The 22,511-nt window shown below is 28.3% G+C and overlaps 1 protein-coding gene across 1 annotated transcript; it reads left to right on the top strand.

Moving 5' to 3' along the window:
* The first annotated feature begins 16,512 nt into the window (after positions 1–16,512).
* On the top strand, positions 16,513–19,648 carry LOC114190309 (receptor-like protein EIX2). The gene has a single exon (XM_028079143.1). It carries the CDS (start codon positions 16,513–16,515, stop codon positions 19,513–19,515), a length of 3,003 nt encoding a protein of 1,000 aa, XP_027934944.1. The 3' UTR covers positions 19,516–19,648.
* The last annotated feature ends 2,863 nt before the right edge of the window (positions 19,649–22,511 follow it).

Below are 22,511 nucleotides of genomic sequence, written 5' to 3'. Positions count from 1 at the left end.
CGGGTAACGGGTATAATCTCGTACCCATACCCAAACTCATTTTCTTACTACTTCAATATTAATTTTAATTAATTTTTATAAAATAATAAAAAATTATGATAAAACAAACATAATATTATCAAATATTAATAGTAGAAGGATGGTTGTTTCTTCGATATCAAATACTTTAAAATAAATTATAATTGTTTACATTTTAGATTATAATACCAAATAAAATTTCATGAGAACCAAAACAATTATTAAATTTGCAAATATTAATGAAACATAGTTGATAAAATTTAAAAATATTTTATTAAAAATATAAAAGAAAAATAAATATTAAAATTAAAATATATTTTAAATGTTTGTTTACTTCAATATTTTAAATTCTAATGAATCTCTTTTTTATACACTAATAAAAGTTATAATACATCATTTGAACAAAATGATACAAAGAACAAATAATAATCATAATAAAAGTTTAAAATAAATTATAATTACTTACATTTTAGATTATAATACCAAATAAAATTTCATGAGAACTAACACATTTATTAAATTTACAAACATTAATGAAACCTAGTTGATAAAATTTAAAAATATTTTTTTAAAAAAATAAAAGGAAAACAAATATTCAAATTAAAATATATTTTAAATGTTTGTTTACTTCAATCTTTTAAATTCTAATGAATCTTTTTTTTATACACTAATAAAAGTTATAATACATGATTTGATCAAAATGATACAAAGAACAAATAATAATCATAATAAAATTTTAAAATAAATTATAATTGTTTACATTTTAGATTATAATACCAAATAAAATTTCATGGGAAATAACACATTTATTAAATTTGCAAATATTAATGAAACCTAGTTGATAAAATTTAAAAATATTTTTAAAAAAATATAAAAGGAAAACAAATATTCAAATTAAAATATATTTTAAATGTTTGTTTACTTCAATATTTTAAATTGTAATCAATCTTTTTTTTATACACTAATAAAAGTTATAATACATTATTTGATCAAAATGATACAAAGAACAAATAATAATCATAGTAATAAAATTTTAATATAGACATTGTATCTTTTGAACTTCAATTATGTTTGATGGTGATAAAAAAATATTCATGATAATTACATTAAATTTTTACATTGTAGTAAATAAAACTTATTTATACAATTATAGTGGAAAAATTACAGTATGATTGATAATGAGTTAGAAAATAAAAAATAATTAAATAAAATATATTGAAATAGTATTCTACATAATGAAAATAAACAAGAAATAAAAATATTAAAAAATTAACAAATGTTTACAAACAAGTTGAAAGACTATTGAAAGAAATTGCACAAAGGAAAAAAAAATGTATAATTAAGGGTATGATAAGTTGAAAAATATCTTAGAGATCTAAGAAAACTTTTCAAATGTCAACATATATACTTAGTGATTGAGAAATAACAAAAAATGTTTTAGTGAAACAAAAGAGTTGTTCAAATGAAACAACAACAACTAATAATAATAATAATAATAATAATAATAATAATAATAATAATAATAATAATAATAAGTAAAGATATTTTTTTATATTACCTAGTAAACGAAAGGTTTGTGCTATTAAATGTCTTAAATTGAGAGTATTAAACATTATGATGTAAAAGAAAAATATACAATAAATAAAAATATTAAAAAATAATAGAAATATTCAAATGCGAGACATAAAAAAATTTAATTGACATACATCTTTTTAACATAATTACATATTACATAAAGGTTATGATAAAATGAAAAATATAATTAAGATGCGAATAAGTTTCATGACAAACCAAATAATTAGAATAAATAAAAAATAATATATATATATATATATATATATATATATATATGTGGTTACTTAATGAATTGAGAATATTTTAATAATTTAAACGGGAATGAATATTATGGCGGGGATATGTACATCCCCATACCCAATTGAAAAAGTCGGAGATTTTCCATACCCATACTCATACCCGGTTAATGCGGGGATTCACGTCAAAACGGGGACGAATTCGGACAATACCCACGGAATCGGTTTTATTTCCCATCTCTAAATAGAATTTGAGTTAGCCCACTTCTTTAAACCCGCACATCAAGGAATAGAGAGTGCCGATCGATTATGTAGAGACAATAATCTTCTCACCATAGATGATCAACTTGACCTCGTTAAAACATTGTCAACTCAACAGTTTTTTTTTTCAATTGATATTGTGTGGTTTCATTTAATTTAAAATTGATCATGTTTACCTTTTAACCAACACTATCAAAATACGTTTTTGTCCAATGTAATGAACGTTTTTCACTAGCTAACAACGATATCAACATTACTTTTTTTATGTCCACATCAACATTAGTTTCCAACCAAAATCAAACGTAATTTTCTCATTTGATGATGTTAGTTAAAATTATCCTTCAACCAATATTCATTAAATTTAGCTTTTAAGAAATATAGGATAAGTTATCTTTTTATTAATGCCGGTGAGAGTTTTCTCCTATATCAATCCACGGTAACGTTAACAATATGAATTTTTAAGCTTATATGAGATAAAAGATAATCTTAACCAATATTAAACATATATAATAAATAGATACTTTTATTCTAATAGTGTAAATCAATCATAATTTTTTTTTCTTTCCGTAAGAAATACTTCTAAAAATATTCAACTCGAGATAACTTAAAATATTACATATCATCAAAATAACAAACGAGGTTGCAAAAATTTTATATATATATATATATATATATATATATATATATATATATATATATATATATAAATTTCCTTTTGGTACATAAACAAGAAACTCAAGATGCTTATTTGTTTTGTGAAGATGAGAAAGATGGTTTATGGTAGGGTAGGCGTACGGAGCATGGGTGGCGGCCTAGGATAAGGGCGAGGGACGCCTATCGGTGGCAGCCATTCTTCAGATTCAAACGGAGCGTTGAGAGCATATGGCAGTGTAGTTGTGGTGAAGATGGTGAGTATAAGGAACAAAACTAGCGCCCCAGTGCACCCCATCTTCCTTTTCATAACCTACCAATTTTATTTAGGAAAATGATACGTTAATGACCCATTTTTAACAACTTCTCTCATTACCTAACACAGTAGTAAAAGAGTATTTTTTTATTTAAATTCTACTTAAATAATGTTTTTGAAAGAAACAGTGATGGAAGGATTCACAGAAATGATAGAAGCGAGAGAGGAGTTAAAACCTGAGACAAGCAAGTGAGAGAAGAGTTACAGAGAGTGCAATGGAAGTGGTTCAAGAAGTGGTGATGAGCAGTTTGTGGTTTCTCCATCTCCAGGTTTGGTTTTCCTCCTTACCCACTGTTTTTTCGTCCTCCATCTCCGAAGTGTATTATTGGTCAGCCCTGTAATTTTGTTCTTCGTCCATGCCCGTTGTTTTCTTTTTCTGTCATTGTGAAAGTTTGTTGCTCCTCCGTTTTGGAAGATACTTTGGTAGTGGGTTTGTCATTTCCCTTTTCCCTTTCCCTTTTGGTGGAGTACAAAAAGTTTTGGGTTAACCACTACAAGAAATTTTTTGTCTTCATTGATGTTTGTGGAAAAGAGTGATTTTTGTTTCTGTTTTTGGTTAATATATGATAAAGTTTGCATTAATATTATGCAGAAAAGTTCAGATTGACATTTACGCTAACACAACTTTGCATTTAGCTGGAAGTTTTTCATATGCAATAACTTTAAAACAATCTCCAAAACATATAAACATTATTCCTTATCAATTGGTGTGAGTTAACCTTTTTAATGAAGTCGATAATTTACTCACGCCACCAAACGGGATACTTATCATCGAAGCCAATAAGTGTTAAACAATTTTGTTGAAATCATATAACACAGGTTAGCAGAAGAAGACACATGGGTTCGCACTTAAATCCGGAATGACTTCTGACACCAGCACCTACTGAAATGGCTTCATGTTATACCAACCCAACTCATCCACCAAGAGAACATGTTTAATTCTAAAAACTTAAGGCCTACTACTTCTATGTGGGTGGGGGAAACAATATTATGCAGAAAACTTCAGGTTGGCAGTTATCATAACACAACTTTGCACTTAATCTAGGAGTTCTTCATATGCAAAAACTTGAAAATAACGTGAACAATTTATAATCGTTATTTCTTATGACTTTGTGTGAGTTAACTTTTATTATTCAAGTGTCAAATTTAATCACGCCGCCAAGCGACTCAAAACCTCTCTTAGCAAGGCACAGTTGATGTTGAGCTCCTTCTTTATCCGTAGGCAAGAAGAAAAAGGGGTCAATTCAAGTCTGCCACGGTGACTACTGCTAAGTAAGGCATTTGCTTCAACAATGTATTTGGTTTGGCATCGGTGCTCAATGCAGACCTAAAAAAATAAAAATATTTCAACTTACAATTAGTACAAAGGTTAACAATGTAAAAAAATACCAAATTTAATGCATATATACATTTATTATTTAAGTTACCTCTTTCTTATCACAAGCTTTCGCATCACTCACAGATGCTTTCTTTGTGCTACCAGATGCCTCTCCTCTATTCACATCCTTCTTCAATTGCTCTGATGACGAATTTCTTTTTCGTTTCCCAGCCATTTCGCTTTCAACAAAAACCAAATCAGTAACATATAGCTTGCACCCAAAACCAAAATGCAGTAACCAACGAAAATTAAACCCCAACAAGTAACCTCATTTCTTTCTTCCAAAACAATAACCAAAAAACTCGAAAATGGATATAAATGAACCCTAAACAAAATAAGAAATCACTTTCAGAAACAAAATTCCAACTACATCACAACCCACCATGACAACCAAAGATAGAAATGTCCAATGAATGATTTACTTACCGCGCAACAACTTCTTCAAAACAAAAACCAAATGCACCTCCTCCAATATTCACACCAGTTACAACAACACTGAAAAAATGGCAGCTTTCGAACAAAAATGAGAAGGAGAAAAAGATTGACAACAAGATTTACCCACCACCAACGACTCCGTCAACCTACACCTCCTCCACCAGCTAGACCGTGGCAAAAAATGGAATGAAATGAATGAAACGAGAAAATGGGGTTTCAGCTGAGGTGAAAGGAACGAGCTTCAGTGGAAGACGAAGAACTTCAAAGCAATAGGAAGACGAAGCACTTGTAACTATTATGCCACTTGATTATTTCTGTAACACAAGGTAATCGATATCCACTCCTCATACGAACACAAAAACCTCTATTCTCCCGCGCTTCTTTCAAAAACATGACTTACGTGGAATTTAAGAAAAAATACTCTCTCATTGTCATGTCAGGTAGTGAGAGAAGTTGTTAAAAATGGATTGTTAATATATCATTTTCGTTTTATTTATACGGCCTCATGTTACTTGTCCTAACCTACACCTTACGCTTAATTTTTGAAAAATATTTTAAAATCATTACTTTATATATCCTTAAAAAAGAGACATTTCTTAATGATTTTACATTGCTATGATCATATGCTATGAGACAGACATTGCAATTATAACACTCCAATTTTTGTCCTCCTAATTTCTATAACTAGACGAATAATCCTAATTGAATTATTACTTTTAAAATTTCTATAACTACACGAATATCCTCCAATTACGCTTAACTTTTGAAAAATATTTTAAAATCATTACTTATATCCTTAAAAAAAAAGACATTATAGAAGACAGAAAAACAGGAAACGTTAGTCTCCTATATGAGAAAATTTCAAAAGTATAATTTAATACTCTATTTTAATTTCTTAAATTTTTTTACACATGTAATTAGCGTACTTGTAATTTTTGAAGATCATTATTATTCAAAATCATAGAAATTAATCAGCCTGAAATCAAAGCTGTCTGTTCTCTCGTTTCTTTATCTCCTCTCTTTTATGAGATTAAAATAAAAAATTATAGTTACAATCGTGAATAATTTATAAAATTGTAAATTGTAGAATTATAACATGGATAGAAAATTTTACATTTAAAAAAAAGTATAATATATATATATATATATATATATATATATATATATTATTTGAGTTTTATTTTAACTAAAATTTCATTTATCGAGAAACTAAATAAGTGGTGTAGAAGAAAAAAATAGTAAATATTAATTACACTAATTTTTAATTAGATGGTGCTACAACTGACAACATACATAACAAGATCAATTTTTAATTACATTAACCTGTAATTTTGTTTAGATTTTATTTCAAGTGAATCCACTAACACAAGAAAGACTTAATATATGTTATTTTGAACTTTTTATATTTGATAAAGACATTTGCTAACTACCGACGTAAATTTACGTCGATTTTTTAGAAGTTCTGACGTAAAAAAGTCCTACGTCTAATAAAAAAATTACAAAGTAAGCAATTTTGAACTTTACAACTTTCATGTTGTTATCAAATGAAGGATTTTAATCAAGTTGAAGAATAAGAATAGAGATGTTAAATTTAGAACAAGTTCAAGGGTATTGAAGGAGAAGTTCATCCTTCGTTTAAGTTCTCTTGAATTTGGACAACTCAATTTTCTCTTGAGTGGCACATCCTCTATTCCAAATTTGACTTCGCTAATAACTAATTCTTCTCAACTTCATAAAAAATCAGTCACATGATGTACAACACAAGAACTGAAACACGTTCAAAGAAACTCATTTCATCATAGTTTTTTTATTGGTAAAAAGATGAACCCAGGTGAGAACTAATGTTCGAATTTGATAAACATTGAATACAAAAAAGGGACATTCATGCAAAGTCATGACTGAGTTTCCAAAAAAAAATCACGATCACAAATAAAAATGAAAACTTTAGTAAAACAAACCTCAACGAATAAACTAATCAATAGAAGAACTCTTCATGAGATGTGCATCACTAAAGCCAAAGACTTGTTGAAAAAGTATCCCCAAACCGCCACCATTTTGACACCATAGATGAAACCCTAATCAAAAGATCATTTTGGCATTTTTTTTCTCTTTAAGAATGAGGAGAAAAACTCGAGATGAAAATATAAAAAGAAATTTACGTTGATTACTGTCATATCTGATGTAAATTTAAGTTACTTACACTCATATCCGACACAATTGGTGATTTTAGTGTTTGTTGTGGTTGTGTCTAACGTTAAACTCTTTAAATTATTTACAAAAATTCCACCGTACATTTTTTACGTGGGCTTTTACGTCACCTGGCGTGAAACCTATGACATGGAAAGCCTTTTTTGTGTTAGTGATCCATTCATCCCAAAAAGGTGAACAATGGTGCAGTGGATAATTTAGATAAAATAGTAATTTGCACGATTTGAAGGTTAGAAGCATTTGATTTTATCAATATTCTAGCATTCAATATGTTTAGGAGTAACTAACTCCCTCATTCATGGGGTTTGGGTGTAATGTATTCTTAATTCTATGTGAATTTTTCATAGAATATAATAATTTTCTATCATCTCTTATGTTTTATTCTTGTTTTAACTGCATAGTCTATGAGTTTTGCACATGCGGGATTACCAATTGATCCAAAAGATAGTTTGGAAAACCTTATTATGATCTTCAACTTGCATGTTCTAGATATGGTGAATATGTGGGAATACCGGCTAATCCATAAGATAGTTTGGGAAACATGAGTAGGATAGAGTAGCTTATTGATTTCACATGCTAGATATAGATGTGTGTTATTTTAAGTGTGTATTATTTTGATAATAATGTGCTTGACTGTGATGAGTGATAATATAATCCTATATGTATAGGAATTATCATGAAACATGAATTGGTTGAATTGGTTTTGCACTTGCTTTAAGATTAGATGGTTGCGTGTTCGAACTTTAGTTTATGTGAAATAAGTTTCTTTTTGCTAAAATTGTTTTTGGCAAGGATAGGAAGGGTCAAAAACCCTAGCCGTCAGAATGGGGGCAGCCTAGAGGGTTGGAAAGTCACCTTGTAATGGCTCATGAAGAGCAAGGAAGGTCGTGAAGTAGTTTAAGTTTGCAATTGGAAGCACGGAATCCATGTTAGGGGAGCTATCTTACATTTCTTTTTTATTGAATTACATGATTCTAGGTTGAATAATATGATTGTGATCCTTGCACTGTGTTAAAATCCCGTAATCTTTTTGTGTTTTTGAAATTTCTAGAAACCGCCTAGCGGTTATGTTTGACCCGCTAGTCGACGTATGCTTCAGGACACAATTTTCTAGATTTTCCTATGAAGGGTTATCAATCATAAGATTTGTGCTAAAATATTTTATTGACACTCTACGTTTCTAAAGTTCTTCTTTAACAACAAAGTATTTCAACTCTATGTGCTTAACACCTTTGGAATATCTGTCGTTCTTAGAAAAGAAGACTGCTACAGAATTATCACAATAAATTTTCAACGGCTTGGAAATACTGTCGACTACTCTAAGTCCTGAAATAAAGTTCCGCAACCAATTAGCCTGAATTGTGGCCTCAAAGAATGCCACAAATTCAGCGGTCATGGTGGATGCAACAATGACAGACTGTTTCACACTTTTCCATGAAATCGCTCCTCCGGCTAAAAGATACACATAACCAAATGTAAAGTTTCTTGTATCCATACAACCGACAAAGTCTGAATTTGTATAACTTATCACCTCAAGATAATCAAATTTTCTATAAGTAAGCATGTGATTCTTTGTTCCTTATAGGTATCTTTAAACTTTCTTTGCAGCTTTTCAATGCTCCAGTCCTGGATTACTTTGGTATCTACCAAGCATACCAACTGCAAAACTAATATCTGGCAACGTACATGTTTGAGCATACATCAAACTCCCAACAACAGATGCATAAGGGATATTTTCCATCTATTTCCGTTCCAAATCATTTTTTGGACATTGCATGAGACTAAACTTGTCTCCTTTTTGTATTGGAACGGGAGATGCTGAACTTTTATCTATTCTGAATCTCTCTAAAACTTTATTAATATATGTGTTCTAAGACAAACCTAACAGTCCTTGTGATCTATCATGAAATATTTCTATTCCTATCACATATTATACCTCACCCATATCTTTCATTTCAAAGTTATTAGAGAGAAATCTCTTAGTCTCACTTAATAAACCAAGATCGTTAGTCGCAAGCAAGATATCATCAATATACAAAATCAAAAATATAAACTTGCTCCCACTGACCTTTAGATATATACACTGATCACCAATGTTTTCCTTAAATCCAAAGGACACAATAGTATCATTGAACTAAAGATACAATTGTCGAGAAGCTTGCTTAAGTCCATATATTGATCTCTTAAGTTTACACACCATGTGTTCATTTCCTTCTTCAGTGAACCCCACCGGTTGATCCATATAAACATCCCCTTCTAAATTCCCATTTAGAAAGGCAGTTTTAACATTTATTTGATGCAACTCAAGATCATAATAAGCTACTAATGCCATGATAATTCTAAAAGAATCTTTCTTAGAAATAGGCAAAAATGTTTCCTTATAATCAATACCATATTTCTAAGTAAAACCTTTGACAACAAGTCTGGCCTTGTAATGTTCGATATTACCTTGAGAGTCACGCTTAGTCTTAAAGACCCATTTACACCCAACTCTCTTGCATCCTTCAAGCAATTTCATAAAGTCCCAAACGTCATTATGTGCCATTGATTTAAGCTCATCTTTCATGGCATATAACCACGTATCAAAACTATCACCATTAATGACTTTTGAAAATGAAACTAGATCATTATCAATACTCAAGTCATTTTCTGAATCTTGTAGATAAACCACATAGTCATTTGAAATAACAGACTTTTTATCTCTATGAGATCTTCTTAATACTACTTCTTGTGGTTGTTCTACTATTGGCTCATTGTTAACCTCAGAATCATTAAATTTGTTGTTCTTCTTGATTGTTGTGAGTTTCTACAACATAGGGAACAATAACTCTTGATGAAGAAATACTAGCTATAGGAACTTGTACTCTAACTTCCTTAATCTCCACACTTTGTGAAGCTTCACTCCCATTGGTTTCACCATTCTTAATGAATTGAGCATTTCCAGTTTCAACGATTCTTGTACTATGGATAGAACATATACCCTTTTTATTTTTCTAGATAACCAATGAAATATCCACTGATTGTTCTTTCATCCAGTTTCTTTTCTTGCGGATTGTATATTCTTACTTCTGCCTGACAACCCCAAACATGCATGTGTCTCAAACTAGGTTTCCTACTCGTCCACAACTTAAAAGGAGTCTTTTGAACAACTTTACTAGGAACTTCGTTCAACAAATTCATGACAGTCTTTAAAGCATGCATCCACAATGATACAAGTAAACATGAATTACTTAACATACTCCTAACCATATCCATTAAAGTCCGATTACGCCTTTCTGATACACCATTTTGTTGTAGTATGTCTGGCATTGTGTATTGAGCACAAATACCACGTTTCTCAAGGAAGTTAGCGAACGGACCAGGGTGTTATCCACTTTCATCATATCTTCCATAATACTCACCACCTCTATCTGACCTTACGATTTTCACCTTTCTGCCTAATTGCCTTTTCACTTCATTTATATAAACTTTCAAGGCATTCACTGATTGAGATTTCTCATACAGTGGATAGACATGTCCATAACGTGAAAAATCATCACTAAAGGTGATGAAATATTTCTCTTTATTGAAGGAATTTACATCAAATAGACCACATATATTAGTGTGTATGATTTCAAGAAGCTAAGTGTTTCTTATGGCTCCTTTCTTTGTGTGTTTTGTTTGTTTGCCTTTAATACAATCCATACACACATTCAAATCCGGAAGGATTTCATTCTTAACTAATCTTTGCATTCTTTCTTTCGAAATATGTCTCAAACGTTTATGCCACAAGTAAACAAATCGTTCATCCACTAAATTATGGAGAAGGTAACTAATTTTTTTAGAATAAATTAAATTAAAATTTGTAATACAATAAATTAATTAGGATTTAGTGTGGAATTTACAGATATTATACGATATTTACTTAAATGTTTCGCAGCCTTCAAAGTGAATACTTTCAAATATAATTTTAATGTTATTTGATAGGATAATATTAATATTTACTATTTGAGAATTATAATAGTGAAGTAAATGAAAATTATAAACTACAATTTATTTTTAAAATAAATGCAAATCATAAAGGTAGAATCCAAAATTTTTAAATTTTTCGGACAAACAAACTTAAAATATGAAGCTCATGCCCCAATAAATATTTATTAAAGTTTAATAGGTTAAATCCATAACACACATTTTAAAAATTTCTGAGTAGAAAAAAGATTTATAATTTAAAATAAAAAGAAATACGTAATGCCCAATTTGTAACTAACAAATATTTTTATATAAATATTAATAATTTCTCCTTTCTATAAACAAAATTAGGTATTTTATAATTTTTGTTTTAAGAATAATCATTACATATTACACATTTTTTTGAATCTGATCAATTAATAATTTCTTATTAATTAATAATAATAATAATAATAAATACAAATAAAATTACTTACTTTAAATACATTTATTTACCAAATTTAAAATTAAAACTTTTATTTTTTATAACTAGGTTATTGAAGAAGTTTTTTATACTTTTCAAAATTTATTTTTCATCCTCCAAAAATTAAAAGACGTTGAGAAGAATAAAAATAACTTTTCAGTTTCTTCCAACACGATTTTTTCATTAATTAGCATTAATTACGAAGAAACAAATGATTTTTTGCGTGTCTCAATGCAATGTTATAGTTAAATTTATTGTATTATAATTTTAAATGGAAAATGTTTTAAAAAATCTACCTACCTTCCTGAAAAAAGTTTATACTATGTAAATGACCAAACAAGGGGAGAAATATTTAAACAAGCAGTAGAAGAAAATAATTGTTCTTCTAATACCATATCAGCATGTCATATAACTACAGATGAAAGAAAACTTCATAACAAAGATACCTTTATTGACAAGAAAAGTACAATTTTTCCAAGTTATTTTACAATTTTAAATTTGAGTTTGAATATTTGTAACTTTAAAGTTTAAAGATTCGTGAGTTACGAAATGTCATATTTGTTTACCTCAATTTTCAATATTCCTTTAATTGTTAAATATGGAGAGTTTTTACGTGTAAAGTCTCTTAATTTCTTAGCAACAATAGTTAATTTGTAAAAATGTTTTATTTTCTTAATATATCAAGAATTGGAGTTTTGGAAAATTTTCAACCTTTAATTTTTAACAATTGTTAATTCATACGAAATTATTTTTTTCTTAATTTTCAAAGTAGCTTCTTAAATAAGCTTCAAAAAATCAACAATTACGTCTTCCAATATAAATGTCAACAATATATAGAATGAATGAAAAAATGTTGGTCACACTACCAATGAAAAACTTCTCATATTCTTTTTGTCTTCCAATATTTTTGTTGTCAAATATAAACAACTTTTCGTCTTCCAAGAATTTTGCATTATTGGACTTTAGAGAACATTAATTACGAACAAAAAACAATTCAATATTTTTCTATCTCAATGCATTGCCAACGTGCAATAAGGCAGATTCACATAAATGAAAAAAATTGGCCTCTTCCAACACTTATTCATTTCTAGCTATAACTCTATTTATTACGAACAACAACAATTATAATTTGTCGGACTCAATGTAATGTCAAACATCAATCAAATTTGGAAGACTAGAGATCCTGTACTTCAAATCTTTATTTTAAATTTTATTTTTTAGATTAATCAATTTTAAAAAGATAAATAATGTGCATTACATTAATTCAGTAATAGGCTTATTAAATATTCTTCATTATATCACTAAAAACCTTACCATACTTCATTTCAGGATTTCTAAAATAGTGTTATAATGCATTCAGGGTTTCTAAAATAGTGTTATAATGTATTGTAAAGTGTTGTCGTATTTTAAAAACATATTTTTTGTACATGATATTTGGTATGTTTGACTCCGGTAGTCACTAAAAAGACAAAATTTATATGAAAAAATTGATAAGATCTGAATCTAATATTCAATATATTTCAATTTTTTTTTCCATTTATAGTTTTAAAGTTTAAATTTTATTATTTTTATATAACATTTATGAATATTAATAAAACAAAAATGATAATGTAAGAATATTGCATTTAAAATCAAATGTTTTTTCAATTAATGTCCTTAGAAATAGAAGGTTTCAACATTAATTTCCTTTCCATGTATATTCTTTCGAATATCAATAAAAATCTAATTTATAATATATATATATATATATATATATATATATATTCTTAATATTTAGATTACATTATTTCTTAATATTATTCTCTTAATAGATGATTCATAACTTATCAAGGAGTATTATTTAAAACTAAATTAACATATAATTAGAGTATAAGGTATTTCAAAAAGTGTCATTTATCAATTTTAAGTATATATAAAATATACAAATTTTATATTATGACGTTATTTTTTCGAAAATGTTACTAGTTATTTATTTATCATTAATCATTAATATTTAATCTTTTATTGTTGTTCAATAATATTAATTATTAATTAGAATTAATAAAACTAAAAGGACAGTTTAAAAATATAGTATTGGAACCCAACATTTTCTTCTATTAATGTTTTTGAAACTGATTGATGTAATATTAATTATTCTGCTTATATTCTCAAATTTATATCAATTTATAATTAGCAATTTAAATTTAAATTTATATAGAATTAATTTAATATTATCATTTTATAATTTTATATAATTTTACATTATATTGAATTTATATTGAAAACTTTTTTTTTCATTTAATATCTTGAAAGATGATCTCTACATCTCATAGTCAATTTTTCAAACATTAGATAATAGGTAATATTATGTAATATATTCATTCTTTTCAGAATAAATTTCAAAAATAATTCATTGAAAATTAAAATGTTTTCTCTGATTTTAAATTATGAGAAATTTCTCATAAAATAAATATATATATATATATATATATATATAATAAAGTTTAAATTTAAATTTGAAATGTTAAAAAACAATAAAAAATATATATACACAAAGTTTTTTTTAATAAACATATTTAATATTTATGATAAAAAATATATAAATTCAAAAATTAAAAAAAATTGATGACTATAACTATATAATAATATGTTATGAAATATAATATTTAATAATATTGTCTACTCAGTAAATTATTTAAAATTATGTTTAATTCTTAATTTTAATTAATTCAATTCTAATATATTATTTAAAATAATTATATACAATACATTTTGTTAAAAAAAATAAAATAATTTAAATACAATTTTATCATAAAATTAATTAAAAAAATATTATTTAATTTTATAAAATAAAATATTTATATTAAATTCAATTATCCTTTAATAATTTTTAATTAATTTAATAAATATATAATAATTTTAAATTTTTAAAATCCCGTAACCGTGCGTTGCACGGGTATAAATGCTAGTACAAAATTAATTTTCAAAGTAGGCCAAATGCATTAGAAGACCAAATGAATTTTAACAATTCTATTGAAATTTGTATGAGCACGTGCTTTAAGAGTTGAATCTGAGTTCGACTCAAGTCTTTTTCATATTTGGTTCCAATTCTACACTAAAAGTCAAAACTAAACAGTTACTTCAAAATTTTGGATATAATTTTCATGGCAAAAATTAGCTCGGTTGGACATCAAATACACACTTACCCTTTTCATTGTCAAATTATTTTCTCTTAGTAGAATTTTCTAATTCTTCTCTCTTCGCATTAAACCTTTCATTTTAAGATTTCATTTGAATTGATAACCATCTCTTATTTTCCTCGGAGACAAATTATTCATTCAACTTTCCTGCAGCTGTAAGCTCAGGAAGTAATCTCCAAAATGTACAGCACAACAGTTATATAATAATTTAAATAAATTATATCCTAATTTAATGAATTGAATTATTCTAAATTATTTTAAATTGTTAAATTGTACACATTATTTGACTTATATTGTCATTCTAACATTCTTCTTTAAAATATATTTTCAAGATGTAATCTAGTTTAATCTAAATAATTTAATTTCTTAAATTAATATGACAATTTAATGTAGTTTTTTAAATAGTTCAATGGTTTATACAATTTAATTTTAATTTGATTTAGTCCAAATACGTTTTAAAAATTTTGTTGAGAGTAGAATTTGAGTTAGACTCATTTTTTTCATACTCGGTTCCAATTCTACCCTAAAAGCCAAAAGTAAACACTGACTTCAAATTTTGGAATTATCAGTCAAATGGGTATCAACTAACCTAATGTACACGTAATCCTATATATTTATCGGTATATAAACAGATGGTTATCAATGTTAAAAATGTAGATTGAGTACAAGAGGTGAATAATCAATGTTTCTATTGAATCTCAATGTATCAAGAAGGAATACACATTTATTGAGAATTTAAAATTTTATTTAATATTCCAAAAAATGAGAAAAGTAAGAGATCACACAAAAAGTGAGAGGTGAACAAATAACTTTTCTTTTTATATTGGTTAACACTTATTTCTTAGAACTGAAGAGAAAGGTTTTAAATTAGAAATATTCAATGTATATCTTACAGTGATGGTGTATAAGTATATTTACAAACCTAAAAACAATTAATATCTACTCTATTGTTTAGAAGTAGTGGGATAGTAAGTGTAGTGGAATAAGATAAAACAAAATTGTTATATAATATAACTCTCACAAACCAAGATATTAAATCTTATGGCAAGAACACCTTTGCCATTCTAATTAAACAACAACAACACACAAGAATGCATCAAAAGGAACAACATCACACTTTGAAAAAAGATAAACTCCGAAATGTAGAGAGAATTTTGAACTCTAAAGTAATGAATCAACCAAAAAATTCTTCAAGAAGTGTTTTTCTTATCTCAAGCAAACATCATTCAATATTTTACAAGTATTTTTGAAACTATTTTCAATATTTGTTATGTAACTAATAAAAGAAGAGCTATTTTAGAAGTGGATTGAGGTTGACTTATACTTTATGGGTATGGGTGAGATCGACACTTTTACCAAACACATAAAAAAATGATTTGATATTTTATTAAAGGAAATAATTTTTTGACTATTAAATTTTGATAATTTCCTCTTACATTTTTAGGTGACATTTTTTAGATGGTTCTCCATTTCTCTATTTTATCATTTTCAATATTTCAAAACCACTTAGAAAATGACACATGAGAAATTGTCAAAATTTAATAGTCAAAATATCATTGTCCTTTTATTAATCTAACTTATCTTTCCTTATAGTATATATTTTAAAACTAAATGTAAATATAAACTTATGATGAATTTATCTAAATTATCGACATGTCTAATAACCACAAAAATCAAATTTCCACACTTTGGGTTTGACCACTTTACCAGTGGTGCCGAATCACCAATATTTCAGTTTCCTGTATTCAGAGTTTTATTTGATAAACCAAGTGACGCCTAAGTACTGTCTACTTTGTTGCTCCTCGTCAACTCTGTTCTTTGTATTCTAACACTCTTCTGCAGACATGTTGAGTTTGGCTTTTGCTATTATTTTCCTTTTGACTGCGGCATTTGCAGTGTTATGTTCATGTGGCCATGCACAACTTGGTTTCAATGAAGAAGAAAGACAAGCTCTGCTAAGTATCAAAGGAAGCTTCAAAGATCCATCAAGGCTTTCATCTTGGGAAGGAAGTAGTTGTTGCCAATGGAAAGGTGTAGCTTGCAATAATCTTACAGGCCATGTTGTCAAGCTTGATCTCAGAAATCCTTGTTATCCCTTACAAGGAGCTTTTCAACCAGACTGTAAGTTTTATGACCATGTCCTTGAAGCTAAACATCTTCACCCTTCTATATTGCATCTTAAATATCTAACTTATTTAGATTTGAGTGGAAACAATTTTCATAATACTTCAATACCAGAATCCATTCAAACCCTGCAGCATCTGCAAGTCCTTTATCTCTCTGATAGTCATTTTAGTGGTAGGATCCCGTACAATCTTGGAAACCTCACAAAATTGCTCATTCTTGATTTGAGCTTCAATTCTCATTTGTATGCGGATGACTTCTACTGGATTTCTCAGCTTTCGTCCCTCCAATACCTTTACATGAGTGATGTGTATCTTGGTAAGGCACAAAATTTGTTACAGTCACTCAACATGCTTCCTTCTTTGATAGAAATAGAATTTAGAAATTGTGGACTTGATAAGTTGCACACCCATCAACATGTTACCACAAACCTTTCCAAACTGGAATACCTCAATCTAGCAGAAAATGGACTTCAGACTCCGTTTCTCGATGCTTTTCAAAATATGACTTCCATTGCAGTCATTGACCTTTCTCACAACAACCTTAATTCCACTCCTTTCTGGTTGGGAACCTCTGCTAACCTCGTCCGTCTATTTCTTGACAGTAATGCCCTTTATGGCTCACTTCCATCTGCTTTACGCAATCTGACTTCCCTGGTTTCTCTCGACCTTTCACAAAACAAGTTTCATTCTGTTTCGGGCTGGTTAGGTGAGCTAAAGGGTCTTCAATACCTCAGTCTTTCAGGTAATGATGTAAGTCATATTGAGGGATCTCTAGCACATCTTCTGGGAAACTGTTGCCATCTTAAACAATTAGATATGTCAAGAAACAAACTTCAAAGTGATGCACTTGGAAACCATACACAGTTTGAATGCATTAGCCACGATTTGATGTATTTGGATTTAAGTCACAACGAATGTAATGGTCATTTGCCACCATGGTTGGGACAGCTTGAAAATCTAATTTCATTGATCATGACTGACAGTAATTTGGTGGGATCACTTCCTTGTGCTATAATAACAAAACTCGTCAATCTGCAGAATTTGGTGCTTTCCAACAATAACTTCACCGGTTCTCTCCCTGACTGTATCGGGGAACTTGTCAGTTTAAAAATTTTAATTCTCTCTTCCAATCATTTTGATGGGGTCATTCCAAGGAGTTTAGTGCAACTTGTAAGCCTAACAGATCTAGATCTTTCACGAAACTCTTTAAATGGCACCATTCCTCCCAATATTGGTCAACTTCAAAATTTGTCCACCTTCTATCTCTCTGAAAATAAGTTATACGGAAACATTCCTTACGGTCTTAGTCAGCTTCTAAACCTTCAGAATTTAGACATATCCCTAAATCATTTGGAGAATTTGGTGTCTGACATAAGATGGCCCAGACAACTTGTCTACTTAAATCTCACCGATAATCGTATCAGTGGGTCACTTCCCCAAGATATTTCTGATAGTTTGCCCAATGCCACTCACTTGCTTCTTGGAAACAACCTTATAAGTGGTCTCATTCCAGATTCATTGTGCAAAATAGACTCCTTGTACAGTCTTGACCTTTCAGGAAACATGTTAGTTGATGAAATTCCTAATTGTTGGAGTCTTACTCAAAGACTCAATGTTATAAATTTGGCTTCCAACAAACTATCAGGTGTCATTCCCAGCTCTCTGGGTAATCTACCCACGTTGGCATGGTTACATTTGAACAATAACAGCCTTCATGGGGAGTTTCCATCATCCCTGAGAAATTTAAGTCAACTTTTAATTTTGGATGTTGGAGAGAACCATTTGTCTGGGATTATCCCTTCATGGATGGGGAATATATTTTCCTCGATGCAGATTCTAAGGCTACGGCAAAACAGGTTGAATGGAACAATTCCTTTACAATTGTGCCAACTCTCTGCACTGCAGATTTTGGACCTTTCAAACAACAACTTGATTGGTCCAATCCCTCATTGCATCGGAAATCTCACAGGTATGGTCTCACGAAAGAATATTTCTGTCAACCAATCTAGTAGAACTGTTGAATGGTATGAACAAGATGTTAGAGAGGTCGTGAAAGGAATGGAACTAGAGTATACCAGAAATCTAAAACTTGTGGTAAACTTGGACTTGTCAAATAACAATTTGACTGGATCTATTCCAGATGGAATAACATCACTTGGTGCATTGCATGGCCTAAATCTATCATACAATCGTTTGTCAGGACAACTCCCCAAAAGGATAGGGGACATGAAATCACTAGAATCTCTTGACCTCTCTCATGACCAACTTTCTGGTGCAATTTCAGAAAGCATAACTAGTTTAACTTGGTTAAGCCACTTAAATTTGTCCTACAACAACCTTTCAGGACCAATTCCCAAAGGAACTCAATTATCAACCCTTGATGATCCTTTTATTTATGCCGGCAACCCATTTCTGTGTGGACATCCACTGCCGAATAAGTGCATTGATGATCATTTCAAAGGTGGTAACGAAGATGAAGAAAAAGATGACAAAGAGGATAAAGTTGAGAAATTGTGGTTTTACTCTGTCATTGCACTTGGCTATTTGATTGGATTTTGGGCTGTGATTGGAAGCTTGTTGTTGCATAAAAGTTGGAGGCTTGCTTACTTTCAATATGTTGATGAGTCAACACAGAGGATAAATGTATCATTGACAATACATTTAGCAAATTTTAAGGAATCATTGACAGGAATCCTAATGCTGCGTGAGACATTACGGTAATGTTTATGCATTCGGTCTCTCTTTTATGCTCTTGGAGGATTTCATGTTTATTTTGCTTCATAAGTAATTACTTGGACTTTGTAAAATAGGAATAAATGTTACTTGTAGAATTTCTCGTTTACATAATAATTGTTAAAATGTTCCATGTTATGTCCTTTTCCAATTTCCAAATAATCTGAGTGATACATCCTCCCCTACACTCATTTAAAGAGGTTGATACAATCATTTAAAGAGGTTGATCTTTCTGGTGACTTGGAAATATTATAATACTTTATAATTATTATTATATAATTTTTAGTTTCAACTTGAAGAAAATAAAAACGTGTTATCATTTTCCTCGCTATTAGTTTTTCCTTGTACCTGTACCACTGTTATACATAAGTTTTAACATTAATTATATTTTATGTCCCTAATAAACTTGAAACCTTCGATTGAATTCATGGTAAATTTGTGTTTTTAGTGAGTACTCAATAAATTTCATTTTTTTCAATGGGTTTCAGCTGTTAATTGGGTGATATAATTGTTAAGTGGTGGCTCATGTAATTGATCTCGTCATGTATTACCTTGTTGACTTGTCACTATATATAATTTTATTATTTTAAAATTTATAATTTACCATTTTATAATTTTTAAATTTTATAATTTTATAATTGTATAATTGTATAATTTTATATTTTAATTATTTTAATTCAAAATTGTATAACTATAAAATTATAATTTTATGATATGAATTAAAAATTGAAAATATATCATAATTTTATATTTCATTCTAAAATACATAACATAAAAAGTCAATACCAATTATATAGTCTTCAAATATAAGAACTTACTAACATATGTAACATTGGTGAACGAATTTGGAGTTGTACGTGAAGGTCATGGAAGACATTTGATAATGTAATTGAGATTTGGAATTACAAGAATATTATCGTATAATTCTTAGAATTGAATACTCTGTATATGGTATTGAGTTTATATGATGTTATAGTTTGCATAGTGAAATATAAAATTATAATATATTTTCAATTTTGAATTAAAATATTAAAATTATAAAATTTAAAATTATAAAATTATAAATTATAAATTATAAAATTTTAAAAGTATAAAATAATATGCAGCGACAAGGAGCATTAGATGTGACATGGTAAGATAATAATTACACCTAATTAGCATAAAAACATACATAGTTAGCATAGAACATAGGTAAGTAACAACCAAATAATTCAAAGATCATAGTTTAAGAATTAGATAGAAGTTTAACAATTAATCAATTCAATTAATAGACTAAGTTGAACTATACAAATTAAATTTCATTATCATTCAATCAAATTTGTATCAATAATCAAATTAAGATTCAATCCTTTCCTGATTTGAATTCTAATATCTAGCATTCAAATTTATCACTGTAAATTAGGGAAAGGACAAACAAACTCAAATCAATGAAAAATTGGTGCAATAACTCAATTCATGTTGTTTGATGTTGAATTGGTGAATTGATCCTTAGAAATTTATTTCTACATTAATGAATAATAAAAACACAATAATAGAATGTAGAAAGAATATGAAAAGACGACTAATACAATAGGAAAACTAAAACCCTAAAAATTGTGTTATATCCTTGTTTTAATGCATGATTATTGATGCATATTTAGAAGTACTATTTGATTGAAAGATAGTTTGCAACATTAGGATAAAATAGCTAATAGATTTCACATGTTAAACATAAATGTGAAGAATTTAGTCATTCATAACATGAGAAACTTGATCATTAATTTGATCTTATAATAAAAATTGTTAGACATTGGATTTTTATTTTTCAAGTTTAGACTTGTCGGTAAAGAATTGAGACTTGTTACAAGAGGTATGAGTGCAGAGAAAAAATTAGAAATATATTATTTGGTATTTTTGATTTGAATTGAATCATGAAACTCAATGTAAAGCTTTTATCGTATATTTTCTTAAATTAAATTAATTATTTTTATTGTGTGAATTTTATTACTTTCTTAACTTTAAACTTATTTCTCATTCATCAAAATGTTTCTTTATTTGAAAATTTTTAACCTTTAGTAGTAAATAAACATATTGTTTCTTAAACTACATTAGTATATTGAAAAATGATACTTGAACTTTTCACTGTTACTTGTGTAATTTGGTATATTTGTTAATTTTGTAACATTCCATCTATACAAAAGTTTGAGAATAAAAAGATTGAATGTAAGACTTACATTGAACGCCAGATTCAATAAACTCGAAAGAAGATTTACATGTCACCTTTTTATAATGCCTAGGTTAAACTCACTAAATGTCCACGTTTTAAACTAATAACATCACTAATAAATTCATATATGTTAGGTCTAATGGGCAATTGATACTTATTTGTTTCACTGATAATATTGTGGTGTGGTTTTGTTGATTACATAAAAAGTCAACTCCAAACATGAACGTTGTGGTACAAGTTATGTTTTATTCCAGTGTGCATTGTCATTTTACTTCATATAATGTATTGTAATCACTAATAATAACTTTTCTTTTTAGTACTACTATTAATATATACAATGTCTTAAATCGTAAATTTTTTCGTCGTCACATAATCTGCCTTAGATTTATCCTAAGTTATTTAGTACTTCAATGAAACTATTAAAATCTTTTTGTTTTACTTTTCAAATAGATTAACTTTGTTGAATTTCATATTTTAGTGAAATACGAAAATACCGACTGCGGTCAGGGGTGATCATGGATTAGATTTTTAATGATACAATCCATATTCATTTTGAATCCAAATAATTTGACTAGATTTTTGATCCAAATTCATTTTCTCATTGAATTTTTTTAAAATCCAAATCCAAATATTTGAATCAAATTTAAATCCATATTCAAATATTTGGATCAATTTCAAAATCCAAAATCCATTTTTCATAAAATAAATTTAAATTGAATTTTCAAAAACTTGTGTCCATAGGGCCGACACCATATAATTTGGCAGATTTTTTATCGAG

Source organism: Vigna unguiculata, chromosome 7 (genome assembly GCF_004118075.2).
Source record: "Vigna unguiculata cultivar IT97K-499-35 chromosome 7, ASM411807v1, whole genome shotgun sequence".
Taxonomy (NCBI): domain Eukaryota; kingdom Viridiplantae; phylum Streptophyta; class Magnoliopsida; order Fabales; family Fabaceae; genus Vigna; species Vigna unguiculata.
The sequence above is the reverse complement of the archived record's forward strand: the minus strand, read 5'-3'. Positions and strand labels throughout refer to the sequence as shown.